The following is a 20,116-nucleotide window of genomic DNA, read 5'->3' as shown; positions in this document are numbered from 1 at the left end:
TAGTCAAAGGCCTGTCTTCATAACTTTCCTCATAATCCACGTCAACTTTCCCCCTGCTAAATCTCAACTTTGCAAATGAATCCGTGGAATTGCATCTGATATTTCTCTGGCCATTCATCAAGCTTTTAAAAATCCTTTTGAACATTGGATATTCATCATTTATGATCGCTGCCAATTTGGCCTGGATTTAAAATTTGACACCCCAGCCGCAAATCCTTTCTGAAAATCATTTACAAGATCCCGTACTGAAACGTGCTTCACTCCACTAGTAAGTACCCTGCATCCAGACATGTAGGCATGCACTACTTTTCATTGTTGCCTGCCAACCATTCGCCAATCCATTTTAACAATTTTCCTGGCTAACTGATTGGCTATGGACTATGTCAAATATGATCCTGAAATCTCGGTAGGTAACATCCATGGTCTCTCCCTTACTGCACAGATCACATATGCTTTATAATAAGAGTCCATGCGATAACAAATATTAAAAGCTTTATTAAAATCCTAAATATTTCCGGTTGATTTCCTCATGATGATATTTCAGGATATCAAAAGGGAGAGTGAGGAAAAGAGGTACAGTCCATAATACCCTCGTTAAAATAGCAAAACAATTAGCATGATTGCAGATAGGTCACCATCTTAACCATGCTGCTCGGGAAAATATTAAACCATGGCTTTATAATTCAAAACATGCCTTTAACAGAGGTATACTCCACAAGAAATATGTGCAATAAAGCAATCTGTTACCGTGTGTCCAACTTAGTAGGACCTCAGTTATTCTATATTTTTAATTTTGCTTTGTAAGTAGACAGACCCAGTTGACTGTCAGATTTAGTGCATCAATTGCCATTGAAATGTGCAGATAGTCTGTCGAGTAAAAACAAAACCCACAATGATTTCATACCAAACAGATGCTGTAATTTTTCCAAAGAGGTTTTCCACACAAACACGGGAAATGAATGTGCTCCAGCAAAATAAATCTGACATTCTAGGTTCACACCAATCCATAAATTTGGGTTACTCATCATCCTTGCTGCCAGTTTTGCTCAACTGGGGAAGAAAGAATAAAATAAATAGTACAATATAAATTATTCTATTCCTAAAATAGGAAATGAAACCAGAATATTATAGAGGCTTGTGAATCAGTTTCCAAAACTGCTTTTAACATGTAACTCAATTTTCAGGTTATAAAAATCTGAATTTACCTAAATTTTACTTATAAATGTAACACCACTATTCAAGAAAGGAGGGAGACAGAAAGCAGGAAACTACAGGCTTTATAGTATAAAATCTGTCATTGGGAAAGTGCTAGAATCCATCTCTCAGGAGGTAGCGACAGGACATTTAGAAAATCATAATATAATTAGGCATAAATTGTGTTTGATAATTTATTAGAGTTCTTTGAGGATGTAACATGCAGGGTGAATAAAGGGGAACCTGTAGATGTGGTGTACTTGGATTTCCAAAACGTATTCGATAAGATGCCACATCAAAGGTTACTGCACAAGATAAGAGGCTCATGGTGTTGTGGCTGATATAATAGCAAGGATAGAGGATTGGCTAACTGACAGGAAACAGAGTCGGGATTTTTAAAAATTCTTTCACAGGATGTGGGTGTCACTGACTAGACCAGCATTTATATCGCCCATCCCTAATTTCCCTTGAGAAGGTGAGCTGTCTTCTTGAACCGCTGCAGTCCATATGGTGTTTGGGAGAGAGTTCCAGAATTTTGACCCAGTGACATTGAAGGAACAGCGATATAGTTCCAAGTCAGGATGGTGTGAGACTGGGAGGGGAACTTGCAGGTGGTGATGTTTGCATGCATCTGCTGCTCTTGTCCTTCTAGGTGGTAGAGGTCAGGAGTTTGGAAGGTGCTGTTGAAGGTTGGCAAACTATACCTAGTGGAGTTATAGGGATCAGTGCTGGGACCTCAACTATTTATGATCTATACTAATGACTTGGATGAAGGGGCATACTGTATTGTAGCCAAATTTGCTGACCACACAAAGATAGGCAGGAAAGCAAGCTGTGAGGAGGATACAAAGGGATATAGATAGGTTAAGTGAGTGGGCAAAAAATTGGCAGATGCAGTGCAATGCAGGAAAATGTGAGCTTGTCCACTTTGTCAGGAAGAATAGAATGGCAGATTATTATTTAAATGGAGAGACACTGCTAAATGCTTCAGTACAAAGGATCTGGGTGTCCCCGTATATGAATCACAAAAAAATTAGCATGCAGGTACAACAAGTAATTAGGAAGGCAAATGGAATGTTGCCCGTTATTGCAAGGGGGATGGAGTATAAAAGCAAGACCTCATCTCAGCATACAGTTTTGGGCTTCTTAAGGAGAGATATACTTGCGTTGGAAGAAATTCAGATAAGGTTCACTCGGCTGATTCCTGGTGTGAAAGTGTTGTCTTATGAGAAAACGTTGAGCAGGTTGGGCCTATATTCATTGGAGTTCAGAAGAATGAGAGGTGATCTTATTGAAACATATAAGATTCTGAGGGGGCAGAAAAGGTAGATGTTGGAAAGATGTTTCCTCTCATGGGGGAATCTAGAACTAGGAGTCACAGTTTAGAACTAAGGGGTCTCCCATTTAAGAGTAAGATGAAGAGGAATTTCTTCTCAAGGGAGGGCCGTTAGTCTTCAGAATTCTCTTCCACAGAGAGCAGTGGAGGCTGGGTCATTGAATATAATCAAAGCCGAGTTACAGATTTGTGAACGGCAAGGGAGTTAAGGGTTATGGGGTATGGGCAGGAAAATAGAGTCAAGACCACAATCAGAACAGTCATGATCTTATCAAATGGCTGAACAGGTTCGATGAGCCGAACGGCATATTCCTGCTCCCATTTCTCATGATCTTAATAGTAAGCCACTGAATTTGCTAGACACAACCTCCTTTCGACTTGAAATTATTGCTAACCCTGAACTTTCTTCATTGACTTTCAGACTGCCTTTTTTAAAAAGAACGCAGCAATGCCCTCTTTTGCATTCCCGAAAAATAGCAGCACTAATTCTAAGGCAGAAGTGCAGCTTCATGAAATGAATTAAGATAAAAGTACAGAGAAGTTGTAGCATGGGACTAGGTATTTTGGTGAAGGATAAAGTAACTGAAGATAAGGAGTCATTTGACATGGAGTCGAAGGCAAATTGCGGGAGGACATAAAAAAGAAAATATGGGAAGTGATCAGTAGTGGAAAAAAATTTGGGTAAGGCAAGCAACCAAAAAGGGAAACTTTGGCAAGGTGGGGAGGAATTTCCACCCGTAATCCATGGGGTGAGGTACATTCAATCAGGTACATTAAATCACATGTTTGACAGCTTCATTCCAAATAAGAAATATACAAACTGACAATTTATCCACCCCTCACTACAAAGTCAAATTTTACTGGATACAGTATCACTTATTCACAGTTAACTGGGTATGTCCAACAGTTGGCTCAGTTAATGAAATCTGCCTTGCACAAAATACTCTGTATGGGTGGGTGATGGGGGAGTTTTTAAAATTAAAAAAAAATACTTACATGCTGTATTTGCCAGAACAAAGTCATCCATCAAGCATCAGTAGATTTTATTTGAGAGAAAATGGAAAAGCTTGTTAGCAATCGAAATGCGTGATATCAATTTGCAAATCCTTTTAGGGCAAGATGATTTCCTTTAAATCTTTCAAAATAATTACAACTGTGATCATATCTGATGAAGCTTCTGTGCACTAAAATACAGTCAGACTGTTACCAGGTATTATGTGCCTCAAATCATTGAGCTTTACAAAAAAAAAATCAAAGTTTACCTTAATGACATCCACCCAATTCCATCCACGTGGCAATTCCCCTCGGTTATCTAGTAGAAAAATTTTTAAAAATTCCTTAGCATTAGATTCAAAGAGGAGCATTTGTTTCTTCCACAACAATTTCCTCCCACCGCTCTTTCCTGGGCTACTGACCATGGATTCCAGTCAACTTTTGGCTATGATTTGTGCGTGAGCCTTCAACAGCAAGCAGTCAGCTATTTGACTTTGGAAGCATCAAAACCAAGACCAATCCTGGTTTCACCCAACCACTCTGTTAGCAGGGATCAACAATGATGAGTGGAGACCAGGGCCCAATTCTCCTTCCCGAACACTGCCAGGCGAATTTAACTGGAAAGCTTGGTGCAATAGGTAAGAAGGATTTCCCAGAGATCCAAATCTTTAAATCATGTCAAGCTATTGAGAGGGACATTTCATACCTTGGTGTTGGAAACCTTTTCTATCTCTGTGAGGACTGAGAGAGAGGCTATTTAAAAAAAACAAACCAAGAGGGAAATTAAGGAGCAACAAGTTGCTTGAAAAACTATGAGGCCGCGATGGCTTTGCTACCGGACCAGTGATCTGAAGACATGAGTTAAATCCAACCATGGCAGCTATGGAATTTAAATTCCATTATTTAAATAAATCAAGAAGGAAAAAAGTGACCTTGAAGCTACAGATTTGTGGTAAAAACCCACCTGCTTCATTGTGTCCTTTAGAGAAGGAAAGGGTGAATTGTGTTACTTGACATAAGATAATGATAAGATAATAACTGTGGAGAAATGCTGCATTTTGAATAATTCATTCATGGGATGCCAGCTACGGTGGCTGGGCCAGCATTTACTGCCCATTCCTAGTTGCCCCTGAGAAGGTGGTAGTGAGCTGCCTTCTTGAACTGCTGCAGTCCATGAGGTGTAGGCACACCCATAGTGCTGTGAGGAAGAGAGTTCCAGGATTTTGACCCTGTGACAGTGAAGGAACAGTGATATATTTCCAAGTCAGGATGGTGAGTGACTTGGAGGGGAACTTCCAGGTGATGGTGTTCCCATCTATCTGCTGCCCTTGCCCTTCTAGATGGTAGTGGTCGTGGGTTTGGAAGGTGCTGTCGAAGAAGCCTTGATGAATTCCTGCAGTGCATCTTGTAGATGGTACACACTGCTGTTGCTGTGCGTTGGTGATGGAGGGAGTGAATGTTTGTGGATGTGGTGCCATTCAAGCGGGCTGCTTTGTCCTGGATGGCTTCAAGCTTCTTCAGTGTTGCGGGAGCTGCACTCATCCAGGCAAGTGGGGAGTATTCCATCACACTCCTGACTTATTCCTTGTAGATTGTGGACAGGCTTTGGGGAGTCAGGAGGTGGGTTATTTGTCATATGATTGCTAGCCTCTGATCTGCACTTGTAGCCACAGTATGTATATGGCTAGTCCAGTTCAGTTTCTGGTCAATGGTAACCCCCAGGATGTTGATCATGGGGGATTCATCGATGGTAATACCATTGGACATCAAGGGGCGATGGTTGGATTCTCTCTTATTGGAGATGGTAATTGCCTGACACTTGTGTGGTGCCAATGTTTCTTGCCATTTGTCGCCCAAGCCTGGATATTGTCCAGGTCTTGCTGTATTTGGACATAGACTGCTTCAGTGTCCGAGGAGTCACGAATGGTGCTGAACATTGTGCAGTCATTAGCAAACATCCCCACTTCTGACCTCATGATGGAAGGAAGGTCATTGATCAAGCAGCTGAAGATGGTTAGGCTGAGGAACACCTGCAGTGAGTCCTGGAGCTGAAGTGACCGACCTCCAACAACCACAACCATCTTCCTTTGTGCTACGTATGACTCCAACCAGCGGAGAGTTTTCCCCGATTCCCATTGGCTCCAGTTTAGCTAAGATTCCTTGAAGCCACACTCGGTCAAATGCTGCCTTGATGCCAAGGGCAGTCACTCTCACCTCACCTCAGGAGTTCAGCTCTTTTGTCCATGTTTGAACCAAAGCTGTGATGAGGTCAGAAGCTGAGTTGCCCTGGCAGAACCCAAACTGGGCGTCAGCAAGCAGGTTATTGTTAAGCACATGCACCTTGATTGCACTGTTGATGATCCTTTCCATTACTTCACTGATAATCGAGAGTAGGCTGATGGGGTGGTAATTGGCCGTGTTGGATTTGTCCTGCTTTGTGTGTACAGGACATATATGGGCAATTTTCCACATAGCCGGGTAGATGCCAGTGTTGTAGCTGTACTGGAAGAACTTGGCTGGGGGCGCAGTTCTGGAGCTGAAGTCTTCAGTACTATTGCCAGAATATTGTCAGGGCCCATAGCCTTTGCAGTATCCGGTGCCTTCAGCTGTTTCCTGATATCACGTGGAGTGAATCAAATTAGCTGAAGACTGGCATCTATGATGCTGGGGACCTCCGGAGGAGACCAAGATGGATCATCCACTCAGTACTTCTGGCTGAAGGTAGGTTGGGGAATATGCCGGGCCTTATCTTTTGCACTGATGTGCGGTGCTCCTCCAGTGAGTTGTTTAATTGTCCACCACCATTCACGACTGGATGTGGCAGGACTGCAGAGCTTAAAGTCATTAGCAACCAGGATTAAGGAAAATCCCAAGGCCTTTTATACATATGTAAAAAGCAAGAGGGTAGCCAGGGAAAGGGTGGGCCCACTCAGGAACAGAGGTGGGAATGTGTGTGTGGAGCCAGAAGAAATGGGAGAGATACTAAATGAGTACTTCTCATCAGTATTCACCAAAGAGAAGGACTTAGCGGTCGATTTGTCTAGAGAAGAGTGTGTGGATAGCCTGGATCATGTTGAGATCAAAAAAGAGGTGTTGGGCGTCTTGAAGAATATTAAGGTGGATAAGTCCACAGGGCCAGATGGGATCTACCCCAGAGTACTGAGGGAGGCAAGGGAGGAGATTGCTGGGGCCTTGACAGAAATCTTTGTATCCTCATTGGCTATAGGTGAGGTCCCAGGGGACTGCAGAATGGCCAATGTTGTTCCATTGAGGGTAGCAGGGATAATCCAGGAAATTACAGGCCGGTGAGCCTTACATCAGTGGTACGGAAATTATTGGAGAAGATTCTTCGTGACAGGACTTACTACCATTTGGAAGCAAATGGGTGTATTAGTGAGAGGCAGCATGGTTTTGTGAAGGGGAGGTCGTGTCTCACTAACTTGATTGAGTTTTTCAAGGAAGTGACAAAGATGATCGACGATGGAAGGGCAGTGGATGTTATCTACATCGATTTTAGTAAGGCCTTTGTCAAAGTCCCTCATGGCAGACTGGTACAGAAGGTAAAGTCGCATGGGATCAGAGGTGAGCTGGCCAAATGGATACAGAATTGGCTTGGTCATAGAAGACAGAGGGTAGCAGTGGAAGGGTGCTTTTCTGAATGGAGAGCTGTGACTAGTGGTGTTCCACAGGGATCAGTGCTGGGACCTTTGCTGTTTGTAGTATTTGTAGTAAATGATTTGGAGGAAAATGTAACTGGGCTAATTAGTAAGTTTGTAGACGACACTAAAGTTGGAGGAGTTGCAGATAGTGAAGAGGATTGTCTAAAGATATAACGGGATATAGATCGGTTGGAGAGTTGGGCGGAAAAATGGCAGATGGAATTTAATCCGGACAAATGCGAGGTAATGCATTTTGGATGGTCTAATACAGGTAGGAATTATATAGTAAATGGCAGAACCCTTAAGTGCATCGACGGGCAGAGTGATCTGAGTGTACAGGTCCACAGGACACTGAAAATGGCAACGCAGATGGATAAGATAGTCAGGGAGGCATATGGCACGCTTGCCTTCATCGGCAGGGGTATTGAGTATAAAAGCTGGGAAGTCATGCTGCGGCTGTATAGAACCTAGGCCACACTTGGAATATTGCATCCAATTCTGGTCGCCACATTACCAGAAGGATATGGAGGCACTGGAGAGGCTGCAGAGGAGGTTGACCAGGATGCTGCCTGGTCTGGAGGTTATTAGCTATGAGGAGAGGTTGGAGAAACTCGGATTGTTCTCACTAGAGCGACGGAGATTGAGGGGCGACCTGATAGAAGTTTACAAAATTATGGGTGGCATGGACAGAGTAGATAGTCAGAAGCTTTTTCCCATGGTGGAAGAGTCAATTACTAGGGGACATAGATTTAAGGTGAGAGGAGGAAACTTTATAGGAGATGTACGGGGCAAGTTTTTTTACGCAGAGGGTAGAGTGTATTTGGAATGCGCTGCCAGAGGAGGTGGTGGAAGCAGGTACAATAGTGGTGTTTAAGGGGCAGCTTGACAAATACATGAATAGGATGGGAAGAGAGGGATACGGACCCTGAAATGTTTTAGTTTGAAAAGGCAACATAATCGGTGCAGGCTTGGAAGCCGAAAGGCCTGTTCCTGTGCTGTACTTTTCTTTGTTCTTGTTCTTTGTTCTTAGATCTGATCCATTGGTTGTGGGGTTGTTTAGCTCTGTCACTTGCTGTTTATGCTGTTTAGCATGCAAGTAATCCTGTGTTACAGCTTCACCAGGTTGGCACCTCATTTTTAGGTATGCCTGACGCTGCTTCTGGCATGCCCTCCTGCATTCTTCATTGAACCAGGGCTGATCACCTGGCTTGACGGTAATGGTAGGGTGGGGGATATGCCAGGCCATGAGGTTACAGATTGTGTTCGAGTACAATTCTGCTGCTGATGGACCACAGTGCCGCATGATCTTGAGTTGCTAGATCTGTTTGAAATCTATCTCATTTAGCCAGGTTTTTATTGAATTTAAATTCCACCATCCCGTGGCGGGATTCAAACCCAGGTCCCCAGAGCATTACCCTGGGTCTCTCGATTACTAGTCCATCAACAATACCATGCGGTCATCACCTCCCCAACAGATAACCAGAATACCGTACATCAAAACATCTTGGCCCCATCCTTTTGCATTGCAGGGGAAGCGAAAAAGGCTGCACAGCCTTAGCTTCATTCATTTGTATGCACACAGCAGTTACTAATTTTAAGCCTTCAAAACAACATTCCAAACCTGTCTTATCAGCCAATTTCTTCTTTTGGGATTTTGACAGCTGTTCTTTTTTCTCCTTTTTCTTAGCCACAGAAGTATTAGATGTTACAGTATTTTCAGTTACTGATATGGTCTGTAGGGAACCCCAAAAATATACATTGGCTTAAATTCAATATTTTTATGCTAATTATTTTAACCTCTTCTGTAACAGAACATATAGTACAGAGGAACTATTCTTGTAGCTATAAGCATCTTATGTCTGGAAACAGCTGACTGAATATCAATCATTTGGTTAAATGATTCATAAAAGATCCTGTGGCACTTTTCAAAAAGAGTAGAGGCATTCTGTTCCTGCTTAACATTTATCCCTCGACCAACACATCTGAAAACAGATCTCATAATTTATATCAATACTGTTTACGGGACTCTGCTGCATTCAGATTGGGCGCAGTTTCCCAAACTACAACAGTGACCCCACTTCAAAAGGATATCACTGGCTATGAAGTGTTTTGGAACATCCCAAGGTCATGAAAGACACTATGTAAATGCAAGTTTGTTTGTTCATGTTAAAATGCCAGCTAACTTGGTTACAACCTGCAGCTACCCCCTCCACCTTTTCCTGACTTCCTGTCCATCCTAAATATCATGTACCCTTCCATATTCAGGTCTCACTTTATGTCAACCTGCAGCCATCTCTCTGTAATGGCTATCAGATCGTACATATTTATTTTTATTTGTGCTCTCAGTTCATCTGTTTTGTTTTGAATGCTACGTGCAATTAGATACAGAGCCTTCGGTTTTTTTGTCCTTTTATTATTTTTGTAACCTCTAGCCTTATCTCTGATTTAGTCATAGATTTGTACTCCCTGCCATGGTCTGTTTATCATTTCCCACATTCATACCTGTCTCTCTTGTCTTTTCTCAACTTTTTGATTTACCAAATGTTCCAAATTTGATCCTTTGCCCCCACTATTTAGTTTAAAACTAGAAAATGGAAGCTGATCCTCTATCTCAACTCCATGCTCCCGCTCTGTCCCCATACCCCTTGACGCCTTTAGAGTCTAGAAATCTATATAGCTTGCTAGAACACCAGTCCCAGCACAGTTAAGGTATAGAATGTCCCAGCAGTGCAGCCCCCACTTTCCTCAATACTGGTGCCAGTGCCCATAAACCAGAACCCATTTCTCCCACACCAGTGTTTGAGCCATGTACTCACCTCTCTAATTTTATGTACCCTATGCTAATTTGCACGTGGTTTTGATGCTCTGCTTTTTAATTTAGTGCCTAGCTCCTCATACACTATACAGAACCTGTTTCTTAGTTCTACCTATGCCATTGGTACCTACATGGACCATGACAACTGGATCCTCCCCCTACCACTGCAAGTTCCTCTTCAGTCCTAAGGAGATGTCCTGAACCCTGGCTCTGGGCAGGCAACATAGCCATCTGGACTCTTGTTTTTTGCTACAGAGAAGAGTGTCAATCCCCCTCACTATACTGTCTACTACAATTACTACTACTACTACTACCTTTTTGCTCCCCTAGTTGAATGGCTCCCTGTACCATGGTGCCATAGTCGGTTTGCTCATCCATCCTGTAGCCCCCACTCTCATCCAAACAAGCTGAAAACACCTCAAACCTAATGGACAATTGCAAAGGCCGAGGCTCCTGCCCTCTGTGTCCCCTTACCTTCCTCACTTGCAGTCACACCCTCCTGTCCCTGACCACTGTCCAAATCAGGGGACCCTATCCTAATTGGTGTGACTGCCTGAAGAGGTGACTAACAGAAGACAACATTCAAGATTCAAAAAGGTTTAAAAATCTTGAAGGTATTTTAAAACAAATTAAATTTTAATATTAATTCAACTATGAACATGAATGCACAATAGCTTCCTTATATTGCAGCTGCATAGTCACAATTCAAAAGATTAAATTCAAAATGCAGCATTTTAGTAGAAACGGAACACTTAGGAATTAAGCATCTCAAAGTTAGAACATTCTTTAATATCAGACTTACCACTGCATTAACTTTTGGGTGGTGATTTTCCATGAGCTGCTCTTGGTTCTCTTTAGCCCATTCAAAGAGTGTGTACACCATGGCCGTCCCCAGGTTTGCTTCAACCTGTTCATGCAGCTTGGCTGATATATTCTGTTTTACTGATGAAGAACTGAAGAGCACACAAACACAACAAAAAAGATGTAACCAGATTGTTTACCAAAACGAAGAATTGAGTGTGGTTAAAACTTTAGTTATCAGTTTTACTGAAAAATATGATCCAATACATTGTACCAGTTCTTTACCTATCTAATTGGAACTTTTCAACTAAAAGTATTAGGTGAGACATAGGTCATTAATAATGGAACCAGCTAGCAAAGCAAGGTCTTGCTTTCATTGGCTGGTGAGGGGGTGGGGGGAGAGAAAAAAATAAGACTTTTAATTAAAGCTTCATGGTCAACTGTTTGTTTTTGCCACAATGTACATAGGGTAAAAGTATGGGAATTAGTGTTAGTTTATTAGCTGTCTTAGCTAAGTTTGCATTAACTTCTCTGTTTAGGCTTTCTTTTATAGGTTGGCTATGAGGCACCTTTCTGGGACAGTCCTATGGCACATCAAAAATAGCTCAACAAAATCTGGCAATATAGAATCACAGAACACTTACAGCACAGGGAACGGACCTTCAGCCTATCATGTCTGCGCCAGCTGTCCATGGGAGCAATTTACCTGCTGCTACTCTCCTGCCTTCTCTCCATAATCCTGCACATTCTTTCTTTTCAGATAAGAAATCAATTCCCTCTCGAATGCCTTGATTGAATCTCCCTCCACCATACTCTCAGGCAGTGGGTTCCAGATCCTAACCATTCGCTGTGTGAAAACATTTTTCCTCATGAGGCCATTGTTTGCTTTGCCAATTAACTTAAATCTGAGGCCTCTTGTCCTTGATCCTTCCATCAATGGGAATAGTTCCTCCCTATCTACTCTGTCCAGAATCCTCATGATTTTGAACACCGCTATCAAATCTCTTCTCAACCTTCTCTTCTGCAAGGAAAACAGTGCCAACTTCTCCAATCTATATAGCATAGTTCCTCATCCCTGGCACCATTCTCATGAATCTTTTCTGCACTCTCTTTAATGCCTTCACATCCTTCCTAAAGTGTGGTGCCTAGAACTGTATGCAATACACCAATTGAGGTCAAACCAGTTTAACATAACTTCCTTGCTTTTATACTCTATGCCCTATTAATAAAATCTAGGATGCTGTGTGTTTTTTTAACGACTCTCTCAACCGGTTCTGACACTTTTAATGATGTACATATACACCCAGGTCTCCCAGCTCCTACAACCCCTTTAGAGTTGTACCCTTTATTTTATATTGTGTCTCTCTCTGAATTCTTATCAAAATGAATCACTTCACACTTTTCTGCATTACATTTCATCTGCCACCTGTCTGCCCATCCCAACAATGTGTCTATGTCCTTTTGAAATTCTACGTTATCCTCCTCACAGTTCACAATGCTTCCAAGTTTCATATCATGCACAAATTTTAAAATTTGTGCCCTTTACACTAAGGTTTAAGTCATTAATATACATCAGGAAGAGCAAAGGTCCCAACACTGACCCCTGGGGAACTCCACTACAAACCTTCCTCCAGCCCGAGAAACAATCATTAACCACTACTCTCTGTGTCTTGTCACTCAGTCAATTCCATACCCAGGTTGCTACTGTCCTTTTTATTCTATGAGCTAAAATTTTGCCCACAAGTCTGTGTGCAGCACTTTATCAAATGCCTTCTGGAAGTTCATGTACACCACATCAACAGCATTACCCTCATCAGCCTTCTGTTACTTCATTAAAAAACTCCAGCAAGTTAGTTAAACACAATTTGCTGTACCAATATGATTTTAGGCAGAATCAAACTGAAAGAGATCTTGTACCAAAAGGTGTGTGTTATGTGATTTTTTTTAAAATTACAGAAATCTTAAATACAGAGCACTTGTATTCAAAGAATAAAGTTGGATTTTAATTTACAAATCAATTAATTACAGATCTCTTTAAAGTTGCAAGGAGGATAAAATAATTATCCAGCATTTTCTGATAAATAGAATTGGAACTCTTACATGCTATTGTTGAAGAATGCATTCAATGATATGTTTGGGGGCAGTTCTGGATACATTTCAGGCCATGAAATTTCTAGCAAGAAGGCTTTAGGGTCACCAAGGTTACCTACCTAAAATAAAATAGAAAAACAAAAAAAAGATTAAAAACAGTCAACATTCAAGGCTATGGGCCAAGTGCTGGTAAATGGGATTAGGTAGGTAGGTCAGGTGTTTCTCACGTGTCGGTGCAGACTCGATGGGCCGAAGGGCCTCTTCTGCACTGTGATTCTGTGATTCAGTATTGGCAGAGAAGGGAAGACAATCTAAATTCAACATACTTTATAGTTGACTACTGAATACATTGGATATAACTCCTTCAAACATTCAACAATCGCCTCTAGTCATTTGTTTTGCAACTATCATTACTCTAAGTCAAAAGTTACATCTGGCTTCCTTTTTTCAGAAAACAAGGGGCACAAGGGGTAGGTAGAATTTCAACCTCGTCATCTGAGTGACAACACGGTGGAGCTGATCCCCTCCAACATCTGAGCAAATTGCTTCACTAAGTTTATTGCCCTGGCGACAATGCTCAAATTTATCCCCAGTGTCTCAAACGGCTGTGCCAAATTTCCATGGCAAGTTTTGGGGGAAAAAATTACATGTTTTGAGAAAGAGTCAATAACTGTAATAAAACTGCACCAGAAACGTCTTAGAGGAAGAAGATGCCTCTGAGCCTATCAATCACAACCTGGCTTCAAGATCAATCTGCTGACAAATACATTGTGTATATTGTGCATTTTAGCTTCCTATAATTCAGAACACCATTGCACATGTGGATACCACACAGAAAGTCTGCTCTGCAAATGAGTTAATCCCTAATGCTCCTACATCACTCACGTAGAATCCAGGTATAATACTCCAAAGTGCAAAAACATTAACTTCAATGCTAATCAATGCAAACTCAAGTGCACCAAATGGCTTACTATAACTCACCCTGTATTGAAAAGATGCTGGACTAAGTTCCTTAAAACATTCATCTCCTTCATAAATGGAGCGAAGAGCTTCAAGCTCCATCTAAAAAAAAAAGTCCAAAGCCAGTTATAAGGTCATTAAAGCAGAGAGGAAAACACTTTATATTTCAATATGATCTCCTGATACCCTACTCAGGTTAGATGATTAAATGCAAATCTAATTTCATCTGAAAGAATGCTAGAGCAAGCGAGATCATAAGTTCTGACCAGAGGTCAATAACCTGAAGCATTAACTGTTCCTCTCTAAACAGTTACTGCCAGGCCAGCTAAGTATTCCCAGCATTTTCTGTTTTTATCACCAACTGTTGCATTTTGCTTTTGTTGCAAGTTTCCTGGATGTGCAGCAGTATGTGCATAAGCAATGATATCATGAAACAACCGAAGGTTCTGGATACTGCAAATGTTATGGGTGCTGACAACACTCCAGCAATAGTAATGAAGATTTGTGCTCCAGATTGAGCTGCACCCATAGCCAAGCTGTTTCAGTACAGCAACAAAACTGACATCTACCCAGAAATGTAGAAAATTGCTCAGGTATGTCCTGTCTACAAAACAGGACAAATCCAACCCAGTCAATTACTGCCCCATCAGTCTTGCAACTTATCAGACCAAGCCTGACGGCTGTCTTGGCCTTACTGCTTGCGGACATGGACTTCTTCAGTAACTGAGGAGTCATGAATAGACTCCTTTCAAGTGAAGCAGCATTTCACTTGCAATTACCTCAATTCAGTCTACTGCATTCGTTGCTCCCAATGTGGTTTCCTCTACATTGGAGAGACCAAACGCAGACTGGGTGACTGCTTTGCAGAACACCTTTGGTCTGTCTGCAAGCATGACCCAGACCTCCCTGTCGCTTGCCATTTCAACACTCCACCCTGCTCTCATGCCCACATGTCCATCCTTGGCCTGCTGCATTGTTCCAGTGAAGCTCAATGCAAACTGGAGGAACAGCACCTCATCTTCCAACTAGGCACTTTACAGCCTTCCAGACTGAATATTAAGTTCAACAATTTAGAACATGAACTCTCTCCTCCAACCCCATCCGCTTTCCGATACCCCTCCCTTTTTTTTTTCAATATCCCACCTATTTCCATTATTTTTAAATGTATTTCCATCCATTGTTTTATCTCTGCCTTTTAGCTTATTTCATTTCCTTCACCCCACCCCCACTAGGGCTATTGTAAATTGCTTGTCCTGCTTTCTACGCTTAATTAGCACCTTCCTTAGATAATATCATCACCTTCAACACATCTTTGTCCTTTTGTCTATGACATCTTTTCGTTATCTCCACCTATCACTGGCCCTCTATCCAGCTCTACCTGTCCCACCACCACCCAACCCCCCCCTTAAACTAGCTTATATTTCACTTCTCTTCTATTTTTACTTAGTTCGGTTGAAGAGTCATACAGACTCGAAACGTTAACTGTGTTCCTCTCCACAGATGCTGCTAGACCTGCTGAGTTTTTCCAGGTATTTCTATTCTTGTTTTGGATTTCCAACATCCACAGTTTTTTGCTTTTATCTTAGTGTTTAACTGACTGCCACTTCTCTTCAAGGAATGCCTACCTTAAAGAAGTATTGCTCTTCTCTCTGACAGGATTTCTGTATCTCTCTTTTGCCTTGTTCATTTTCATTGCTTTCCATTTCTCTCCTGGTGTTTGACAAGGTGTTTACCAAAACCCGCTTTCACAGCCATATTTCTTTCCTCAGTGACTGTCTCCATCACTGACTTACCCGATGTGGATTTCAATTGAAGTTCCATCCCTCATGTTTTGAACCCACCCAGGATTGCAGGTATCTCCTGGACATACAACACTCCTCGGACTCTGAAATCCACACTCAGTGCCATGCGCTCCATATGAACGCACTCGACCTCTTCCTCCAGCAGCACCGCCGCACCCTTTTTCTAAGCTGCGCATGCCCCCAGTTTCATTTTATTCTTCGTCTCATCCAATGCCTCAACAAGAAACTTTGTCTCTTCCTTTCAGGTGCAAAGGAACGCAAGCTCCAACAACTCATCGACACCAACACCCATCCAGGAGCCTCCACCCCTGCCTGTCCCTCTGTCCCCATCCCCTCTTCCAATCCCAGCCCTGGCCGTGTATTCACCATAACCCCTGACCTTCCCCTCTTTGATGCTGAACGTTCAGTGCTCAGCAAAGGACTTAGTTTCATACCTTTATGCCCTCATCTCAATGAATTTCGGGCTCGGCACAATGCTGAACTCTTCTTCCGCTGCCTTCGTCTCCGTGCTCACTTCTCTGGGCAGGTGTCCTTTCCCCGTTCAACGGATCCTTTTACCCACCTTCAATATTCCCTCTCCACCTGGACCCCTCCCTCTGGATTCTTATCTTTTGATCTTTTCATTGAGAACTGTCGGCGTGACATTAGTCAACTCAATTTCTCTGCTCCTCTCACCCACTCTAACCTGTCCCTCACTGAACCTGCTGCACTCCATTCTCTCAGGTCCAACCCTGACATTGTCATCAAACCTGCTGACAAGAGTGGTGCTGTTGTTGTCTGGCGCACTGACCTCGAACTCGCAGACACTTCCTCCTACCTCCCCCTGGACCATGACCCCACCACTGAACATCAAGCCATGTTCCCAGGGCTGTTACTGACCTCATCTCCTCTGGAGATCTTCCTTCCACCGCTTCCAACCTGATAGTCTCCCAATCTCGGATGGCCCGCTTGTAATTCCTACCCAAAATCCACAAAGAGGACTGTCCCGGCAGACTGATCGTGTCAGCCTGTTCCTGCCCTACGGAACTCATTTCTTGCTATCTTGACTCCATTCTCTCTCCCCTTGTCCAGCCCCTTCCCACCTACATCAGTGATTCCTCTGACTCCCTACATCATAACAACAATTTCCAGTTCCCTGGCCACAACCACCTCCTCTTCACCATGGACGTCCAATCCCTCTACACCTCCATCCCCCACCGGGATGGTCTGAGGGCTCTCCGCTTCTTCCTCGAACAGAGGCCCGAACAATCCCCATCCACCACTACTCTCCTCCATCTGCCCGAACTTGTTCTCATACTGAACAATTTCTCCTTAAACTCCTCTCACTTCCTCCAAATAAAAGGTGTGGCTATGGGCACTCGCATGGGCCCCAGTTATGCCTGTCTCTTTATGGGGTATGTGGAACATTCCTTGTTCCAGTCCTACTCAGGCCCCCTCCCACAACTCTTTCTCCGGTACATCGATGATTGCTTGGGTGCTGCTTCATGCTCTCGCCTGGACCTGGAAAAATTTATTAATTTCGCTTCCAATTTCCAGCCCCCACACCCCCCATCATTTTCACATGGTCCATCTCTGACACTTCCCTTCCCTTTCTTGACCTCTCTGACTCAATTTCTGGTGATAGACTGTCCACCAATATCCCTTACAAGCCTACCGACTCCCACAGCTCCGCACACCCCGCTTCCTGTAAGTACTCCATCCCATTCTCTCAGTTCCTTCGCCTCCGTCACATCTGTTCTGATGATGCCACTTTCAAAAATAGTTCCTCTGACATGTCTTCCTTCTTCCTCAGCCATGTCCGGCCCAACTCCCGCACATCCGCCCTCACACCTTCCTCTCCCTCCCAGAAACATGATAGGGTCCCCCTTATCCTCATTTATCACCCCACCAGCCTCCGCAATCAAAGGATCATCCTCCGCCATTTCTGCCAACTCCAGCATGATGTCACCACCAAACACATCATCCCTTCACCACCCCCCCCCCCCCCGCCCCACTGGCATTCCACAGGGATTGTTCCCTCCGGGACACCCTGGTCCACTCCTCCATCACCCCCTACACCTCAACCCCTTCCCACCAACCGCAGAAGATGCAACACCTGCCCCTTTACTTCCCCTCTCCTCACCATCCAAGGGCCCAAACACTCCTTTCAAGTGAAGCAGCATTTCACTTGCACTTCCCTCAACTTAGTCTACTGCATTCGCTGCCCCTAATGCAGTTTCCTCTACATTGGAGAGACCAAACGCAGACTGGGTGACCGCTTTGCAGAACACCTTCGGTCTGTCTGCAAGCATGACCCAGACCTCCCTGTCGCTTGCCATTTCAACACTCCACCCTGCTCTCATGCCCACATGTCCATCCTTGGCCTGCTGCATTGTTCCTGTGAAGCTCAACACAAACCGGAGGAACAGCACCTCATCTTCCGACTAGGCACTTTACAGCCTTCCGGCCTGAATACTGAGTTCAACAATTTCGGATCATGAACTCTCTCCTCCATCCCCAACCCATTTCCGACCCCCCCCCCAACTTTTCTTTCCAATATCCCACCTATTGCATTATTTTTAAATGTATTTCCATCGTTTTATCTCTGCCTTTTAGCCTATTTCAATTCCTTCACCCCACCCCCACTAGGGCTACCTGTACCTTGCTTGTCCTGCTTTCTACGCTTAATTAGCACATTCCTTCGATGATATCATCACCTTCAACACCTCTTTGTCCTTTTGTCAATGACAACTTTTGGTTATCTCCATCTATCACTGACCCTCTATCCAGCTGTACCTGTCCCCCCCACCCCTTAAACCTGCTTATATTTCGCCTCTTCTATTTTTACTTAGTTCTATCGAAGAGTCTTATGGACTCGAAACGTTAACTGTGTTCCTCTCCGCAGATGCTGCCAGACCTGCTGAGTTTCTCCAGGTATTTTCATTTGTTTTGGATTTCCAGCATCCGCAGTTTTTTGCTTTTATGAATAGAGTGGATTTTTTTCTGGACCCTCAAATACAGAATGTAGTTTCATGGGTCCTTCACTTCAGGAATAGTAAAGGATAATGCAGAAAATGAAAGAGCCATATTAACTCAATTTCCATGTGATCCAAATAGGTTTCAAAAAGTCAGAGACACACACGCACACGGAGACTTTTACTATATATGCCCATTATGTATTTTCATTTATTCACTCACAGGGTTTGGGCACCATTGGCTAGGCCAACATTTATTACCCATCCTAAATTGTCTTCTAGAAGATGGTGATCAGAGTCGCCTTCTTGCATTGGCTAGGCCAACATTTATTACCCATTCCGAACTGTCTCCTAGAAGGCGGTCATCATAGAACTTTCTTCTTGTACTGCTCCCGCCTATGTGGTAAAGATATTTCTACAGTGGTATCAGGTTGGGAATTTCAGGATTTTGACTCAACAATAAAAGTGGATCAGCAATCTATTTCCGTTGGTGGGATAATAATCACCGACGTACTCTGTGAGCATTGGGCATTCCATAGGCCAAATTTATTGCATTTCAAATGTCCTATGCGTCAATGCACCAGTCTCAGGAACAGCATTTGTACTGAGACAAGCGTGAAAATCTACAACACACCTACTCCAATGCTTCTCCTGCTCCATACCGTCACAGTTGTCAATGCTACCCCGCCACTATTTGGTAAGAAATAAGAAAGCCTCAACATTCACATTCCTGGCTCATGCCGGGTAGCTTCATCATTTCCAATGACCGGGGCCATTAGTTTACAAGGACTCAACCTTCAACAGCTTTAGTCATGGGCTCGGGCATGATGTTTGCCCAGGTGTCAAATTCCTGCCTCCCTCAGGAACCCCCCCTCCCCTTAAAGCCGCCACAAGGCTGGACAGAGCCACCCACTTTCCGCGCCCCCCGATCCACAGGTCCCTCGCTCTCCGGCACAGCCTGTTAAACACGGCCCCCGGCCCTGCTCACCGTCTGCTCCTCGTTGGCCGCCATCGCGGTTACCCCGGCTTTTGAGGAGCGAAAAATTCACGCGGCCAGCCTTAAAACCAAGCGGCCTCCATCCAGGCTCCAACCCCCGAGGGAGGGCAAACTCTCCGCTGCCGTTAACACCAACCAACCAACCACCCCCCCCCCCCTCCTCTTCCTCCTCCTCCTCCTCCAGCCCCGCGTTCAACTCTCACCCTTCCCCTACGACCTCCCAGGCCATTGGTCGGGCCGCACGATCAATCCGTTGCCTCAAGCCACGTGACACGCGCCGCCCCCAAACCCACCTCCCGACCAGGCGACGGGGGGAAGGGTCTGCGCAGGCGCATTTTGTTCAGCGACGTCTCCGGGATTGCCTTTGCCAGGGCGTTTCCGAAATGGCCGTTGCGTAGCCTGCCGTGACGCCATCACGCAGCAAGGAACTCCACGTTGACCACCGCATACGGACTCTTGCGGGGTGACGTCACCCCCACACGCACCGTGTCCTTCCTCAGCAGCCCTGGGGAGA

General features: G+C 44.0%; 1 protein-coding gene across 2 annotated transcripts; it reads right to left on the bottom strand.

The window, feature by feature from the left end:
- Positions 1–475: 475 nt before the first annotated feature.
- Positions 476–19,774, bottom strand: rwdd (RWD domain containing 4). Of its 2 annotated transcripts, XM_041185438.1 has the most exons (8): positions 19,594–19,774; positions 13,871–13,951; positions 12,899–13,008; positions 10,800–10,950; positions 8,804–8,915; positions 3,793–3,842; positions 3,527–3,529; positions 476–1,050 (listed from the first exon to the last, which is right to left on the bottom strand). In XM_041185438.1, the coding sequence occupies exons 1-8, from the start codon at positions 19,615–19,617 to the stop codon at positions 1,018–1,020; spliced, it is 564 nt and encodes a 187-aa protein (XP_041041372.1). In that variant the 5' UTR covers positions 19,618–19,774; the 3' UTR covers positions 476–1,017. The 2 variants fall into 2 exon arrangements, with proteins under 2 accessions (XP_041041372.1, XP_041041373.1); XM_041185439.1 differs by lacking the exon at positions 13,871–13,951.
- Between the last annotated feature and the right edge of the window lie 342 nt (positions 19,775–20,116).

This window comes from Carcharodon carcharias, chromosome 4 (genome assembly GCF_017639515.1).
Source record: "Carcharodon carcharias isolate sCarCar2 chromosome 4, sCarCar2.pri, whole genome shotgun sequence".
In the NCBI taxonomy this organism is placed as follows: domain Eukaryota; kingdom Metazoa; phylum Chordata; class Chondrichthyes; order Lamniformes; family Lamnidae; genus Carcharodon; species Carcharodon carcharias.
The sequence above is the reverse complement of the archived record's forward strand: the minus strand, read 5'-3'. Positions and strand labels throughout refer to the sequence as shown.

Coding starts and splice junctions, on each gene's coding strand:
- rwdd (XM_041185438.1), bottom strand. CDS start 19,617: ATGGCGGCCAACGAGGAGCAGACG. Junction 13,009..13,870: donor CAGCATCTTTTCAATACAGG/GTGAGTTATAGT, acceptor ATTTTATTTTAG/GTAGGTAACCTTGGTGACCC. Junction 10,951..12,898: donor GCATTCTTCAACAATAGCAT/GTAAGAGTTCCA, acceptor TGTGCTCTTCAG/TTCTTCATCAGTAAAACAGA.